Source organism: Barbus barbus (genome assembly GCF_936440315.1).
Source record: "Barbus barbus genome assembly, chromosome: 21".
NCBI lineage: Eukaryota > Metazoa > Chordata > Actinopteri > Cypriniformes > Cyprinidae > Barbus > Barbus barbus.
The window spans coordinates 18,181,014-18,197,301 of record NC_136749.1 but is presented as its reverse complement, the minus strand read 5'-3'; the positions used below and the strand labels follow the sequence as shown (position 1 = coordinate 18,197,301).

At 38.5% G+C, this 16,288-nt stretch overlaps 1 protein-coding gene across 13 annotated transcripts in view; it reads left to right on the top strand.

Annotated features, from left to right (window-relative positions):
* LOC306887113 (myocyte-specific enhancer factor 2D homolog) overlaps window positions 1-16,288 on the top strand; it is a 57,273-nt gene that overhangs the window by 21,655 nt on the left and 19,330 nt on the right. For 8 of the 13 annotated variants that reach the window (XM_079444633.1, XM_079444631.1, XM_079444632.1 and 5 more), the window contains exons 2-4: window positions 1,959-2,386; window positions 6,927-7,130; window positions 14,305-14,439. In XM_079444633.1, coding sequence (XP_079300759.1) covers window positions 2,333-2,386; window positions 6,927-7,130; window positions 14,305-14,439 — 393 coding nt within the window. In that variant the 5' untranslated portion in view covers window positions 1,959-2,332. Of the gene's footprint in view, window positions 1-1,958; window positions 2,387-6,926; window positions 7,131-14,304; window positions 14,440-14,534; window positions 14,673-16,288 lie in introns of all 13 variants that reach the window. The other 5 variants (XM_079444636.1, XM_079444629.1, XM_079444627.1 and 2 more) reach the window with 1 other exon arrangement.

Sequence of the window (16,288 nt, the reverse complement as noted above, 5' to 3'; positions counted from 1 at the left end):
CTGCAGTAAATCCATTTATGCAGCCATTCATTCATACACACACACACAAACTTGTGCCATCTCGCTCCCAGGCATCTGTTCTCACTGCTTGTTTCAACATGGCTTTTTATTATTATAAAGTGAAAAATTCACTTAACCTTCAAACGCGGCTAAAATATCCATGTTGACTAAACAGCTAAAAGGGAGACTTGTTAGTGAGAGAACTGTGAGTGCTGCTGGATGACACACTCAAGCACAGAGACACTTCAACAGGTGTTTCCCTGCAGGTGAAGATGCTTTAGGTCTGTAAGCGACATTGGCATCAGCGGTTTGTGAACAAGAACACATTCAGGCTCTGTCAGGCTGCAGAAAGGGGTTCTGCTCAGTCGTATATGTGGATGTCATGTTGTTTAGGGGAAACCCAGCTATGGTTGTGGTGAGGTTTGTTTATTCTGTTCTGGCAGCTCTTTAAAAGCTTAAGGGTCCCCATCACAGTCCTGAAACCTAGCAATATCAGGAAATTTCAAAAGTGTGCATTCCATGCTTGAAAAAGAAATTGACACTATCTTAAAAAGTCATGGAAATTGTTATTCTAGTTTATGATTAGTTTTGAATTATTTGATAAGCTGGAAATTACCAGTTGTGAGTCTAATCTTTATAAATGGATTTGTAAAAATCCTGGAAAAATATTTTTACTCACAAGAAAGTGTGGGAAGCCTAAAGTTTGGAGGCTTGAAATTTCCCCCTTTCATTTGCTTAAATATAGGGGTGAGTGAGTGTGTGACACAATAATCACAGGCCGCAGATTATTTGACAGGCTCACCGGTAAAGGCTTTGTGTTCGAAATTGAGAAAAATTATTAGGAATAATAATCTTTAATCAAATTTTTTCCCCCACATAAAATTACAGAAGTAGGTAGCAGAGCATGTAATTGAAATTCTGTTGTAAATATTGATGTACACTACTGTTCACAATTTGGGGTCAGTTAGATATTAAATTTTTTTTGAAAAATGAATTTTCGTATTATCATATTTTCCACAGAATTTTCATATTTTCATATTAAATTATTTTTTTTATTCAGCAAGTCAAGTCAAGTCACCTTTATTTATATAGCGCTTTTAACAATGTAAATTGTGTCAAAGCAACTGCACAATATCCAAAAAAAAAAAAAATAGTGTGTCAATAGTGTAAAATGAAAAAAGAAAAAACAAAAAGGATACATTGAATTGATCAAAAGTGACCGTTAAGATATTTATAGTTACGAAAGAAAACTATTTTAAATAAACGCTGTTCTTTTGAACTTTCTAGTCATTAAAAGAAAAAAATGTTTAATGTAAAAATGTAAATAAGTTAAAAAATTTAAGCAGTACAACTGTTTGCTATACAAATAAACTTGAAACTTTGCAACATTGATAATAATAAGCACTTTTATTTTTGAGCATCAAATCAGCATATAATGATTTCTGAAAGATCATGTGACACTCAAGACTGGAGTAATGACTGATGAAAATTCAGCTTGGTCAGAAATAAAAATTACATTTGAAAATATATTAAATTGTTTTACATTTGACAAATATTTCACAATTTTTACTGAAACATTAATTAAAAATAAATGCAGCCTTGGTGAGCATACTATACTTCTTTCAAAAACATAAAAAAAATCTTACCCACTCTAAATTGTGAAATGTTTCTGTATATGTGATTCATTGCAATTCATTTGATGAGATAACCAGCATATGTAATAAAATAATTTTGTTTATTTAGCAAATATCAAAAGATTTTGTAAGAAGCCCATTTGTCTGTTTTTCAGTTTTATTTTTTTAATTACTTTGATGTTGATGCATATAATATTGCAATTTATTTGTGGACACCCCCCCCCCCCCCCGCCCATTAAAAATGTTTCAATTGATTGACTACCCTAGTATTTTGCTGTTACACCAGTTTTGATTTTAAGTTCTGGTTTCTCTTTTCTTTCACAGAATTAATCACAAGACCACCATCATCTTCATCACCAGATTTTTCCAGGGGGGTTTGGATATCAGAAAAGACACCTGTCGGATGACATGCACCCTGAGCAGACAATGATCTGAAGGCCCTACCAGGAGGCCACATACTTTTTCTTCCTTCCCTCCTTCCTTTTTTATCAGTGGAGGAAGACGGGTGAGCCCAGCTGCCTCAGACAGGTGGCATACGGAGAGAGAGAGAGAGACTCTCTCACACACACACACATCTTCATACACAGAGGCGACTAGTCGCTGCTTGTGCTCCTGTAACTGCCTCGAGAAATTTTGACCTCTGACCTCACCACACCCCCAACCTTGCCCCCACCCCTGCTCGGCCAATCACAGCAGCCATGGGGAGGAAAAAGATCCAGATTCAGCGAATCACAGACGAGCGTAACAGACAGGTGAGTGCAAAGCCTGACTGTCTGCAGTGGCAGTGTTCTTAGTTCAACATAAGAGACTTCTTTTCAGCTTTAAATGTGTAACTGAAAATAATTCATTTTGGCAGCTTTCTCTGAATAAAACGCACCGAATATACTCAGGAGAGCCTGAAAGATATTATTGGCATTTTAACAGAAATTTTTCTTATTAATTCTGACTTTTGTGAGTTGCCTTAAGTTGCATCTGTAATTTAGACATCTTGTTCAAGACAAACCGTGTGAGGCAAAATCAAATCTCACTCCTCCAATGCAAGGTTTCTGTTGATTTATTGTTGAAGTGTGGATTTTGAAGTGTGTAAGTACTTTTTCCTATCCCGGTTTAATAAGCAGAGACAACTACAAGTTAACTACTTATAGGTTGTCTTCCCTTAGGATGTAAACACCGGTGCTTTCAAAGCATTGCTGTTTGTTTGAGTGGTTTCAATTTCTGGCTCAACTGATGCAGCAGGATTTTGTTTGGTTTTCATTCATTTTTAAATATAACAGTCACCTTTAGTTTATTTGAGTTTTAGTATTAGTTTTATTAGTTCTAATATAAATTTAATATGTTTAACTATATAACATTTCTCAGGGCTATGTAGTGTCATCCTGTGTCATTTCATGTTTTTGAAATGTAATTTAAATAAAATGCAATTTTAGGGTGCGTTCACACTTGCAGTTCGGTTTTCTTGGTTCGGTTGGTCTGGACCAAAAAAAAAACACAATACATTTGGTCCTGGTTCGCTTAGTGTTCACACTGGCATTTTGACAGTGAACCTAAAGATACTGAACCTAAAGGCATAGTCATACGTTAACCTGATTGGGCGGGTTGAAGGACATGTATTTGGTGACGGAACTTACCAAACATTCCAATTAATAGGTGTGTTTGACTTAAAGCAGCGCTGCGCAGACCGATCAGTATATGACATCAAAGTATCCATTCACCGATCAGTCTGCTCAGCGCCGCTTTAAGCCAAATACACCTAAAGGCCTTTCCACACTGAGCACGAAAAAGCGAAACGAATATCGGACGCGATGACGCTCTGGAATAAAACAACAGATTCCTATGGAGGCTTCCACATAGACCGCGAACTTTCGCGCATCGAAAATACAAATGTTTTTTTTATAACCAGTCCAACAAATCTTAAGTTTCGCAAAGCAAAAACACGGGCCATCCAATAAGATTTGAGGATTACATCACATGGCCAGAGCAACTGCTGTCACCCAAAAGGTCAACGTGGTGGCGCTAAAAGCTCAGAAGACCATATTGAGCATGGCCGTAAAAACACTGAAGTAGAGGACTTTCAGAGTCAGAGCGCGTTCACTCTCTAGAATAGATCTTCCGTATTAAAAAAATTGAGTGAAACATTTTTCTACACATAAAATATGAAAGCAAATAGACATATCATTATGACAATATATTTTCTATATGTGTTTTGTATGCAGCTCATGGTATTTTTATAATAATAAAGGATGTTTAGGGCAAATATTAAGCAGTGTTGCATTATTAAACATACAACGAGTGCTTGTCTGCCTATTATAGAATCAAAGTCAAACATAGATCACAATCAAAAGTTATTACAAGCACTCAATGATGGTTTAAAGTGGGTTTTAAGCAAATACATTAATAATTACATACATTTTCAAGTGTAGTTTGATGCTAATTGTACCTCTCTATATATTTATATATGTTTTCTTGTAAGTAGTATAGATAGTTTGTGTTTCTGGTGTAGAACCCAACTTTATTTATCTTAATTTAATGCTGTATATTGAGCAGCGGTTGATGTTAAATCCATATACGAGATATGTCTGAGGAAAAATGCATTGCTGGTCGGCGACACCTAGCCTGCAGGCGTGAATTAGCAGAAGGTGATCAATCTTTTCGCGTTCGGTGTGAAAGCAACGCTCGTCGGCGATTCGCATCGTGCTCAGTGTGAAACGACTTTAATGCCATCTGCTGGACTAAGCACGCTCATTGTTGCGTATGATTTAATATTTTTACCACCGGCAAACTCACGAAGAGCTCATAAAAGGCACTTTACCTCATCGTTGCTCCACGTTTGACCTCTGCTCATTTTGTTTTGGATTGTTTTGCTCGTTCCGCATCGTCAAATCATGTCACATAGCAACTCTTCTTGTCATTACATCCTGTTTTTGGTTCGTTTAGAAGTATTTGGTCCATGTTGCATTCACATTTAATTCGAACCATGCCAGAGTTTGTTTGGAAGTGGACCGAGACCCATTTTTTTGTGCTCTCGGTCTGCTTGTTTGGTGTGCATCAGGGTTCGGATGGCAGCATTCACACTTACTCTCATGAACTGCACTAACAGGCCAATCGCACCAGAGTTCGTTTTAATAAAATCAAACATAACAAGTGTGAACACACCCTTAATTTATCATAACCTGAAATTAATATGTGGTATTTAATTACGAAAGTCTTCATATAGAGTGATGAAAATTTATGTTTAGTTTAGATTCAGTTTTGCAAATAGATGTATATATTCATTTTCATGTACTTTTCATTTTAGTTTTCGATTACTATGCAAACACTGCAATGTTTGAGTTTTGTTTAGATGAGTGTTCATTTTTACTGTTTTGTTATATCCACCTAAGTGGTGCTCACCTAAGCTTTATTTATGTTCTCTCTGCTCCCCATGTTCCAACAGGTAACCCTGCCATATAAAACCCATTAAATCACAAACTTCATAACAGTATCCTATTGAAAGCTTAAAGTAATTCATTGTGTTTAGTTTGGAGTTAGAAGTTCTACTCACTAGTGTGTAATCTTTCCCTCCGTGTTGGTGAGAATGTGTGGGAAATGTTTTTCTGGTCACAGTTGTGCTGATAGGTGTAGTCACTCTGACCGGAGCAGGTGTGCATACTCAACCTTAGCCGGCTACGCTGTGTCAGCGCTCTCTGTCTCCCTCAGGTGTGCCTGACTAATCATATTTTTAACAAAGTTACAAAAAAAGTCTTGTAGTTTGTTTGACCCAGATTAGGCCTCATTTTGTACTAAATATCACTTTTAATTGAGGTTTCTTCTGGAAAATGATTTTGCCGAAAATGACTTGTCCTTCCGACCTTCCTGTGGTGTAATAGTTATTTGGGCAATTAAAGAATTAAAGAGTGCGAGAAGAGGACATGAACTACAGTCTTTGCTGCAATAAAATGTGCCTTTTAATTACCATACTCCAGCATCCAGGCAAGTATATAGCAGAGGTGTAGAAGAACAGAGGTATCCAGAACTGACAGACGGCAGCAGGTGAGAAAGCAAGCTAGAGTCCGCGTGTGCGGTAAAGGTCAGTAGGTAAGCATTCGGCCCTGAGGTTAATTGGATCGAGAGAGGAGCGGAAAGAAGTCAGGTTGCTGCCTCTCAACATTCTTCACAATGAGAAAGTTGTGTTCTCCTGTTGCCATTGGTTACCTGCGATTTCTATTTTCGATGGCAATTATGTTGCTGGTGTTTATCCTGGTGCTGGTGTGGAGAGAAGGAACATCAGCTCTCTGATAGTCGAGGTGGAGGAGATTCTTTCACCTAATGGAAAAGGGCTTTTATTTACAGAGATGCAATCACTGTCTCCTAACACTGTCGAGCTCTTAAGGTTAAGGAGTCCTGGGTTTGAGCAGAAAAAGTTTCTGTCTAGAGGTGGCACTATTGCTAGCAGAGAGCAAGAAAGCGGTAGAAAGCTGTTTGGTCAGTTCTGAGAGAGAAAAATCGGCTCTTCGGTGGCTAATCCTGATTCTACTTCTGTGCACTACAAAAATTCATATAGGAGTGATTCACGAAACACTTTAAAAATCCTGTCTTTATTTTTTCAGCCTCGTTTGGTTCTAGACCTTTGACTTTCTTGTCTTCTGTTGAATCACAAAAGATGTTTTGAAGAATGTAGTTGGTTCATGTTTTTCACCTTGCTATCACAATGAATAGGGACTGGAGCTTTCAAGCTTTGAAAACAACACAAAAGCACCAAAGAAATATCTTACAAGTAGTCAGTGCAAATTTTGACCAAAGTTATCTAACATCCATAAAATAAGACAAATTTACCTAAAAAGCAAAACTCTATTAGAAATAGTTCTCAGTTGTCATCTCTTCACTCATCCCTGTCTAACCTGGTCTTTTGCTTTTTTATATTTAATGACATTTAATGCTAAACGTAATTTTTAACAGCCAAATTTGCAGTTATGTCTTCCGAGACAGTGAAATGTTAACTAAGCGAACTCTAAACAAGTCTGAATTGTGGATATAGTTTATCTGACTCATTTTAAAGATCAAAATCAAAAAATTGCTTTGTTCATGAATAGTACATCACTACTTCTCTCTGATAGTGCACATCAAGACTGTTAGTGAATAATGTCTTATGTATGTCTTCAGTATATGTTTGGAACAACATAAATGCATGTAATCGGTTGTTTTAGGTGGACTTCTTTTTTTGTTAACACAGATATAGTTTTCTGTTCTCATCTTTCACCTCAATCGTTATCTTTTTCTCTCTGTCTAACTGAATCTTTCTCTCTCTATCTACAGGTGACCTTCACCAAACGGAAGTTTGGTCTGATGAAGAAAGCTTATGAGCTCAGTGTGTTGTGTGACTGCGAGATTGCCCTCATTATTTTCAATCACTCAAACAAGCTCTTCCAGTATGCCAGCACCGACATGGACAAAGTGCTCCTCAAATACACAGAGTACAATGAGCCGCACGAAAGCAGGACCAATGCAGACATCATCGAGGTAACACAGACATACAAGCCCACCATGAATCCTCCCAATTTCAGGTGGCAGGAAATTGTTTTGTTTGTTTGTTGGTCTCATTCATCCTTTATTTGTTTGCTCCTTCTCTTCATTCCTTCCTTCCTGTCTTTGGTGAACCGTGTTAATTTGGTTGCAGTAGTTCAGTCAATAGCCCTATTTGGTCGGGACTAGTTTTCCCTGAGGAGGCCAGGTAAATTTGTGTTTTTCCTCACAGAAACCTTGTTAAAATCACAGAACAAATTACCTACTGTTTTCCGGCTAACACACAAGTCCTCTGAGAAAGATCCCGTCCAAATAGGAATGTCTGTAATTGCGATGACTTTTTTTCATGAAGCTTCTCCTCGTTTATTTTGACCTTTATTGAATACTGTAACCAAAGCTAAATTTGTCATTTCATTACATAGTGAGCCTTCGTTATGGATTTAGACCATGATAATACCAGCTAATTTGACTTCATTTACATGGTACTTCTAAGAATATTACAGTATTACCATGTTCAGAATACCTTGGTTATACCATAGTGACAATGTATGTCCACAACATTGCAATTTCTTCAAGAAATGGCAAGGCTTTTGCATAGATAAACACTCACCCATAGGGAGACCGGGGGCATGTGTGAGAGAAAGAGAGTGTGTGCATGTCAAGAGAGCATGAAGGGTGGTTCAGAGGCTTGTGGATCTCTATATGCTGCTGGCTAACTGCCTGGACGATGGTGGGACAGGAGAGGTAGGGACAGCTGCACCCTCTACCACCTTCTGCCTTTGGCCAGAGAGGAAAAAGTGGCTTACACACAAATGCACTCACAGTGCCCATCCGGTGTCCGTCCCATCCAAAACAAGATGGCAACTACGTGTGTGTAGCATGTTGTTCTGGGACGCGTAACATTAACATGGAAAAAATAGCAGCAGTGGAAGAGTGTCTCAGATAGTATAGCTGAAACACCACTTGAATTAAAGGGTTAATTCACTCAAAAATGAAAATTCTATATGTTGCTTTTTTTTTACATTTTTATGCACCCTAATCCAGCTGTTTCCCATAATGTGTAGTTCAGTGCAATTTATTAATTGGATTCTTGATTTACCAGCTTACTGGAAAGGAAGATCATCAGTGAATAACAACTTAAATTTAGTCTTATATAACCTCAGCGGATGAGTTAAAGAGTGTCTCAGATAGTATAGTTGGAATGCTGCCCGAATTAAAAAGTCAGTTCACCCACAAATAATAAGTTCTGGTTTTATTTACTCACCCTCATAGTATTCCAAACTCATATGTTTTTTTCCTGTCTTGAGGGACCTTCATGCAGCTGTTTTCCATAATGAATCATTCAGTGCAGTTTGTGAACAGGATCAAGTGTTTAATTGAAATAAACCAGTTCAAAAGAATCCTTCGCATGCAAATTTAACTGGTTTGGTTCTTCAACTCACTGACTCAATGATTCGGATATTTTGGTTCTCGAGTTAGCAGCTCACTGGAAAGGAAGATTATCAGTGAATAACAACTTAAAATAACACAAAACTATCATATAACCTCAGTGGAAGAGTTAAAGAGTGTCTCAAATAGTATAGTTGAAATGCTGCCCGAATTAAAAAGAGAGTTCACCCAAAAGTTCACCCCAAAAAATTCTGTCATTATTTACTCGCTCTCATAGTATTCCATTCTTGTCTTGATGTACTTTAATGCAGCTGTTTTCCATAATTAATCATTCAGTGCAACTTGATCATGCATTTAATTGAACAAAACCAGCTCAAAAGAATTTGTTTCCAAATTGGATAGAACTGGTACTCAAGTTCAACTGTTCAACTCACTGGTTCAATGATTTGGTTGCTTTGGTTCTTGGGCTTACTAGAGGGATAGTTGATCAGTGAATAGCTACTTAAATTTAGGTCTTTTACTCACTCAAAACTATCATGACTTAAGAAGATCCGAAATGTACTGCACAAGTCGTATGAACCAGTTTTGTAGTACTTGTTTGTCCAATTTGTCATTGCTATGAACTTGTTCACTTTGAACTCTGAACAAATACTATACTATAGGAACTACATGATAGTGGGTAAATAATGACAGAATTGTAATTTTTGGTTGAACTGTTCCTTTAAGACATCAAATGTGTGTGTGTACAGAAAAAGCAGTGTTTAATTTCAACATTAGGTGGTCATTCCATGCAGTTTCAAATGCAGTCATCAGAGGGTGAATACTTCTGTAGAGTGTGTGATGTTGAGAAACTGATGACTCTTTTGCAGAAGCCCCCAGTGGTACAGGTGCATGTTTCCTGTTGGTTGCAGTTGCAGAAATCTCTTAAGAGAGTGTGTGTGTGTGTGTGTGTGTGTGTGTGTGTGTGTGTGTGTGTGTGTGTGTGTGTGTGTGTGTGTGTGTGTGTGTGTGTGTGTGTGTATGTATGTATGTATGCATGCGTGCATGCACTGTGGTGAGGGCGTTAGGCCGCTGTGGGCCACATCAGCTCAAGCCTGACTGGGCTGCTTTGTGTGTGTAAAGGCTGAAGGCTGTCTCATGTAATATTGAGAGGCAGAGTGACAGTAGAGGCAGACCTGGTGCAGAGTTCCCAGTGTTTGACCTGATGTTTTTGTGGGCAGTACCGTTCAGAAGACTCTTCCTGTGGCTCATGTCCATGTCTTCTCTGCTTTACCTGGTTATTAAACTTTGAGAGACCAAAAAGAGACAGACAGGCAGGCAAACAGAGACAATTCAATGAAGTAAGGGAGATTCAGTGTTTATAAATGATCGAGTGGCTTACAATCACCCAGATAAAAACCCTCATTCACCATACAGCTCACTGTACACACACACATATTCAGGCAGGCTTGCTTTCACACTGATGCATGACTAAACAGACGCATATGTACGCACACTGCCTCTCCTCTTCTCTCTTGCTACATATCTCTCTTTTTGCTCTCATCTCGCTCGCCTCGTGTTGCACGTGCCTAGTGTGTGTGTGTGTGTGTGATTGTATGGGGGCTGCCTGGTTCTTCTGCCAGAGCTTGTTAATCTGCTTGACTGCAGATCCCAATCAGGAGAGAGACAGAGAGGGAGAAAAAGACAGAGAGAGGGAGAAAGAGACAGAGAGCGGGAGGTGGAGAATGAAAGAGACAGAGAGAGATGAAGAGTGGGTGTTTAAGGATGAAGATCCTGTAGATATCAGTTTGGATTGAAGGGAGGTGGTAAGAAGAAAAACACAAGGCTTTGCCCTTTTTCATAAGCAGCTCAGATGAAGAGGCTGTGGGGACTTAAAAGCAACATGAAATATATATATTTTTTAAATTTCCTTTATAAATGGTTGGTGTGATTCATCTATTCTCAGCTTTCTAATGAAAAATATGATAATCTTTCATCAAAATGTAATGACTTTCTCTGCTTCTGAAACAATGTTTATTTTGCTGATATAACCGAGGTCATGTGGGGGAGAAAATAATAGTATTAATATTTTCATAATCCATTTTTTCGTAATCCAATCAAATCCCGCTAGATAAAATCAAGTGCTGTTTGTTTACAGTTAAAGGGACCGTTTACTCAAAAATTATGAATCTGTCATTTACTCTCCCTTTTGTTGTTTTGAACCTATATGACTTTTTTTGCAACAAAAAAATAAATTTTGAAGATTCTTCATGTCATTGCTTTTCAAAACAGTGACAGTCAATAGTGATCAGGTGCATCAACCTAAAACAAAGCTCGGTTAACGTAGTCTATACAACTACTTGTAAGTTTTATGAATACAGAATAGAGGATAACATCTAGAGGAAGGCAACGATTTTTAGTGAATACAGAATTTATTTCAGTGTCACATCATTGCACATTACTGAGTTTTTCTTTTGCCCTTATTGCAGCTTGACAGACAAGGTCCAGACTGTTTTTTCAGAAAGAGCTGAAAATATAAAAGCATACAGATCTGAAATGACATGAGTAAACAATGACAGTTTTCATTTTTTCCTTCACACTATTGCAAAACTTGTTTCATGTTGTTGTTAAACAATTAATTTATTATATTTCTACTGCTGTTTAGGAGAGCACTTATATAGAAACCAGGGCTGACAATCGATAAAAACAGTATTCATATTAAATTACATATTATACAATAATAATAAATTTAGTTTATTAATTAAATAAAAAAATGAAATGTAGCATTTCTATATTTGTCAGTTAATTAAATTAAAAAGTTTTAAAGTTTTAAAATTAGTAATGAGGAACAAATAAACAAGTAATCACAGTAAGTGGTTTCTCTTTTTATTATCAGCATTACAGTTTAATTATCATAAATGACATAACAGACAGTGGCAGAAACCTGCTGTCTTTACATTGATGCCATGCCAAGCTGGCATTTTGACCAGGAAGTGCACATTTGAGCTTTCAGGAGTAACCTGTCACCAGACAGCTTTTAAGTACTAAATTGAGTAGTACCAATACTACAGAGGGAACTAAATTTAATTTGAGTATCGACTTGACATCAAAGTCGACACCACCAGCACTTTTGACGTGCTTGGTAGCAGAAGTTCTTTTCAAGTGTGACCAATGGCGTTAGATTGTCGAGATGAAATGACTGTGAACTCTTAACCTCTGTCTGTAAGAGATGAGAAATATGTGAGTGCTGGACATCGGCTAAGCCCTCTTCGATATCGAGATGATGTACTCCAGTTTATTCTCTCAGATCCGCCTCCACAGTGGGCTGAGCCGTGGGCTATCAGCCTAGATCAGCTGCTCAAATGACTCCATTAGCCTCATGTATGAGTTATAGTCAGACTCGCCTGATAATGGCAGACACGCTGCCTTTAAAGGAGGAATTGAGATGGAGGGATGAAGAGAAGGAGGAGTGGAGGGTTCAGAGGGGCCGCTAATCTGTCAGATGGGTGTATCTGGACGCTATCGTCTGTGTAAGCCGGCAGGCTGCGGCGAAGCCGAGGCTTTAAGCGTGTTCTCAAGGGATGGCCGGGGGGGGTTGCATCCTTCTCCGCTTTACACGCTGCAAATGGAAGGTGACATTACAGTCTGCCTGCGTTGGACATCAGCACACACTCGAGAGAGAGTTATTTGCACGTTTTAATACCATAAACCGCCGTAGACCCCTCGTTTTTAGATCAGTATGTCTTTTTCAATTGCAGATTCTTAAACTTTTATTTGGTCCCTCTCAAATGTTTGCTTCCATCCCACATAGGAAGTGGGAGTTTGAAAAGACAATATGGGATGGAGCGAGGAGGGGAATAGAGGACAGAAATGAGTCAGCTCGCTAAGTCGTGGAAGAATGAGAGCATTACTGGATTAGAAAAGAGAAACAAAGATACAGTGTAAAAAACCATCGAGAAACATTAGAAGAAAGAAAGTGAAGGTCGAGGGGTAGCAGATGAAAAGACAGGAAGGGGAAGCTAGAGAGAGGGACCGTACAGGGGGAGGGGCGCTACTGAGCGAGGTTAGCCAGTCAGAGGCAGCGGAGCGCTGCAGGGGAATCTTCCCTTGGCAACACAAACAAGCACCCGCCCCATAAAGGAGAGACAGCAGGCAGAGAAATACAGGGACAGGTGAACAGATGGAGCCGACTCAGAGACAAGCTGATCAGCTGACCCACTCCTCACTGTGTGTGTGTGTGTGTGTGTGTGTGTGTGTGCGCGAGAGAAAGAGAGTGTTATGTATGAACAATCGAGCTTGATCAAATGCTTGCTATGTATTTTTTTTTTTCCATCATTCATCAAATCATCCTCTAAATCCAGAAATTATTAGCATTGCTTGCTAAGGCTGATTGCTAATGCTTGTACTTGGGTTAGGGATTTCAACAGCCCCTATTTCTAAATATTTTATTTCAGTGCTTGATTTGTGGCCTCAAAAAAGCCTCTAATCTTACACAGTTTTATGGAGAGGTGTGTTTGTTGAGGTGTGACAACACCCTAGGCTTCACCGCTTGCATTTTAGTTCATTTTAATTCATTTTATTATATAATATAAAATAATGCAGTTGAAAAGTTTGGGATTAGTAAGATTCAGGAAGGTTTTTTTAAAAAGATTAATATTTTGATAAGGATACATTAAATTTATTAAAAGTGACAGTTTATGATAGGGCTGTGCAATTAATTGAATTTGATTAACATGCGCATCTAGTCAGTAAAACTGGTTTCTTGATTAGTAGTTAATCGCCTGCTTTCAAATGGAGCGGGAATTACTACACAGAACCGTAATTGACTGACAAGCTAGGCAATTTAGTGTTCATAATCGAAGGCGATTCGTCTGCGATTATGAACGCGATATTGCCTATCTTGTTGGTGAACTAAGGCTCTGTGTAGTAATTCCCGCTCCATTTGAAAGCAGTGGATGGCGATTTACTGCCAATCACTGAGCCGGCTTTACTGACGAGATGGGCATGATAATCGAATTTGATTTAATTTATGTTTTTATGTTTTAAGTAAATGGTGTTATTTTTCTATTTTTCAAAGTATGGGGAAAAACTGGAGAACCAAATTAGCATTTTACAATGATTTCTGAAGAATCATGTGACGGTGAAGACTGGAGTAATATTAAAATAGAAAACAATTATTTTAAATTGTAATAATTTTTTACAGTATTATTCTTTTATTTCATTGTATTTTATCATAAGAGACTTCTTTCAAAAACATTAAATCTTACTGACCCCAAACTTTAGAACGAAAAGTATTTAAAGTGTCAATTGCCCAATTGTCTATTGCTGATCTGGATTACATTGTTTTATGCTGTATTTTCTTTGCACACTTTTTATGTCACTATGACTTCTGTGAGAAGGAAGAAGGAAGAGCTGAAAACTGTTTTCCATTCAGCCTCGATACCCCCATAAAAGCTACTTAGAGAAAATCTTGTTTGGAAATTCTTCTCAAATAAGACTGTTTTCAGGCTGAAACCGATAAACTAAGTTTCTCTCTTTTTCAGCCTCGTCTAACTTATTTCCAGCCCACGGTTGTCTATGGGCTGTGCAGTTTCATCGTTTTCCAAGTCATGGTGTAAAATCGAATTTAGCCGCTTCACTCCCTCATGAAACATTTTGCTGATGTACAGTGGTCTTGGTTTATGTGTCACACGTTACTCTGTAGGTTTAATAAATCAGTGCTGCTTCTCTCTGATTGACATTTGTGTTTCTAAATGTGAAATATGCTCCTCTCCTTTTCTTCTCCCATTCCAAATGCTTTAAGACGTTGAGAAAGAAAGGCTTTAACGGTTGCAACAGTCCAGAGCCAGACGGGGACGATTCGATCGACCAAAGTCCGTTACAGGAGGACAAATACCGCAATAGCGAGGAGCTGGACATCCTCTTCAAACGCTACGGAGTGAGTATTCCTCTTTACCTTGTTGTTCTAACCTCCCTCCTTCTCTTTCTTCCCCTCTGTCTCTCTCTCCTGTCCTTGGTCGGAAATAAACCAAGGCTCTGAACAAGAAAGAGCACCGGGATTCGGAGAGCCCAGACCCCGAGGAGCCGTTCTCCCTCACGCCTCGCACAGAGGAGAAGTACAAAAAGATAGACGAGGAGTTTGATAAAATGATGCAGAGCTATAGGCTTTCAGTGAGTACCCATGTGAAGAGGCCTGCTTTTGGCCCGCCAACCAACTCACACAGCCTGCTGCCGGCCCGGCAATCAACTCACAGAGCACCTAGCAGCCATCTCTCACCCCATTCCCCTCCCACCACCCCTCAATCCCCTCTGAATGTGTGTGCTTGGACAAGGAGAGGGCAGTCGGGGACGATAGGGCGAGTGTGGGCCACATCCCTTTGATCCTCACAATCCACTTTTTCAAACGCGCCTGTGATTTATAGCTGTCTTGATTCTGCGTGCTGTTGTTTCTTGTGTTCTGCGATGACTGATGTTTGTATCGCGTTTGCCAGGAATAGACTTCTGACTCATCTGGGTCTCGATTCAGGCGTCAGTGAAGATAATTTTCATTAAGGCACTGTCAAGAATGCTTTATGCATGAGCCGTGCATGAGGAATCTCCTCTCAGGAGGTACAGAAACAAGAAAGTGCTGCTCGCTATCTCAACGTATCGTGGGCCTGAGTTTGATATGATTTACATGGTGAATGTGATTCAACAGGATGTGGGCAGCAAAGACTGATTAGTGTAGTAAGTTGCGTTCTCTTTCCTCTGAAATGCTAATGGGACTGGAAATTAGACATTGTTCGGTAGCTGCATCCAAAAAGCATTTCGTCACCTGATGAAGGGCCAGTTTTCTTCTCCTTCGCCCGCGTCCTGTTCTCCGCCCAGTGCAGCGTTCATGGGCCGGAGCACAAAGAGAGTCATCCAGCACCTCTCTCTTTCTCTGCCACATAATCCCAGCATGAGTGCCCGAGGAAGCAAAGCTAAAACCTTAATCCCTCTCACTGGGGACACCCAGCAGCATGTGTACTACAAGCTCTACTTGACAGGCTGGAAAATGATAAGTTTGTAATGAGTTTTTAGATATTCACCACTAACTGTCTGACTTGGCTGTGGTGGCAATTTCAGTGGATAAAGCTGCATTGTGAGGAAATTGACTTGAGATCTTTTTATTTATTTTTTTTATATAAAAAAATGACAAAACATAATAATTTAAATTAGCTTTTTATTCTGAAATTGTTTTCAATTTTAACTTGAAGTAAAAAGAAAAAAAAAGACAAGTAATATTTCTGTATCGTGCACCAAACAGGAATTCAGTATACATCAGTGCCTATATCAGTGATTATTATTTTTATACTTTCAAAACTTTGAGGTCAGCAGGATATTTTAAAAAGAAATTAATACTTTTATTTAGCAAGGATACATTAAAAAATTAATCAGGATCCATGAAAATATTATGCTAAACGGTTTGCTGAAAATTCAGCTTTGTCATCACAGGAATAAATTAGATTTTAAAATATATTCAAATAGAAAGCAGTTATTTAAAGTACTACTATTTCACAATAATACTGTTTTTCTGTTTGATAAAATAAATCTAGCCTTAGTGAGCATTCTTTCAAAAACATTTAAAAAACCCAAACTTTCGAATGGTAGTGTATATCAGTTGATATTAGATAATTAATTGACTCATTTCTGTCTGTTGTATATTTAGATTGCATTTGCAATATCTAACACTCGCTTAAATGTAATCTTTAAAATTTTATAACACTTTTTAACAGATCTGAAATACATTTGCCTTGTTGCAAGTA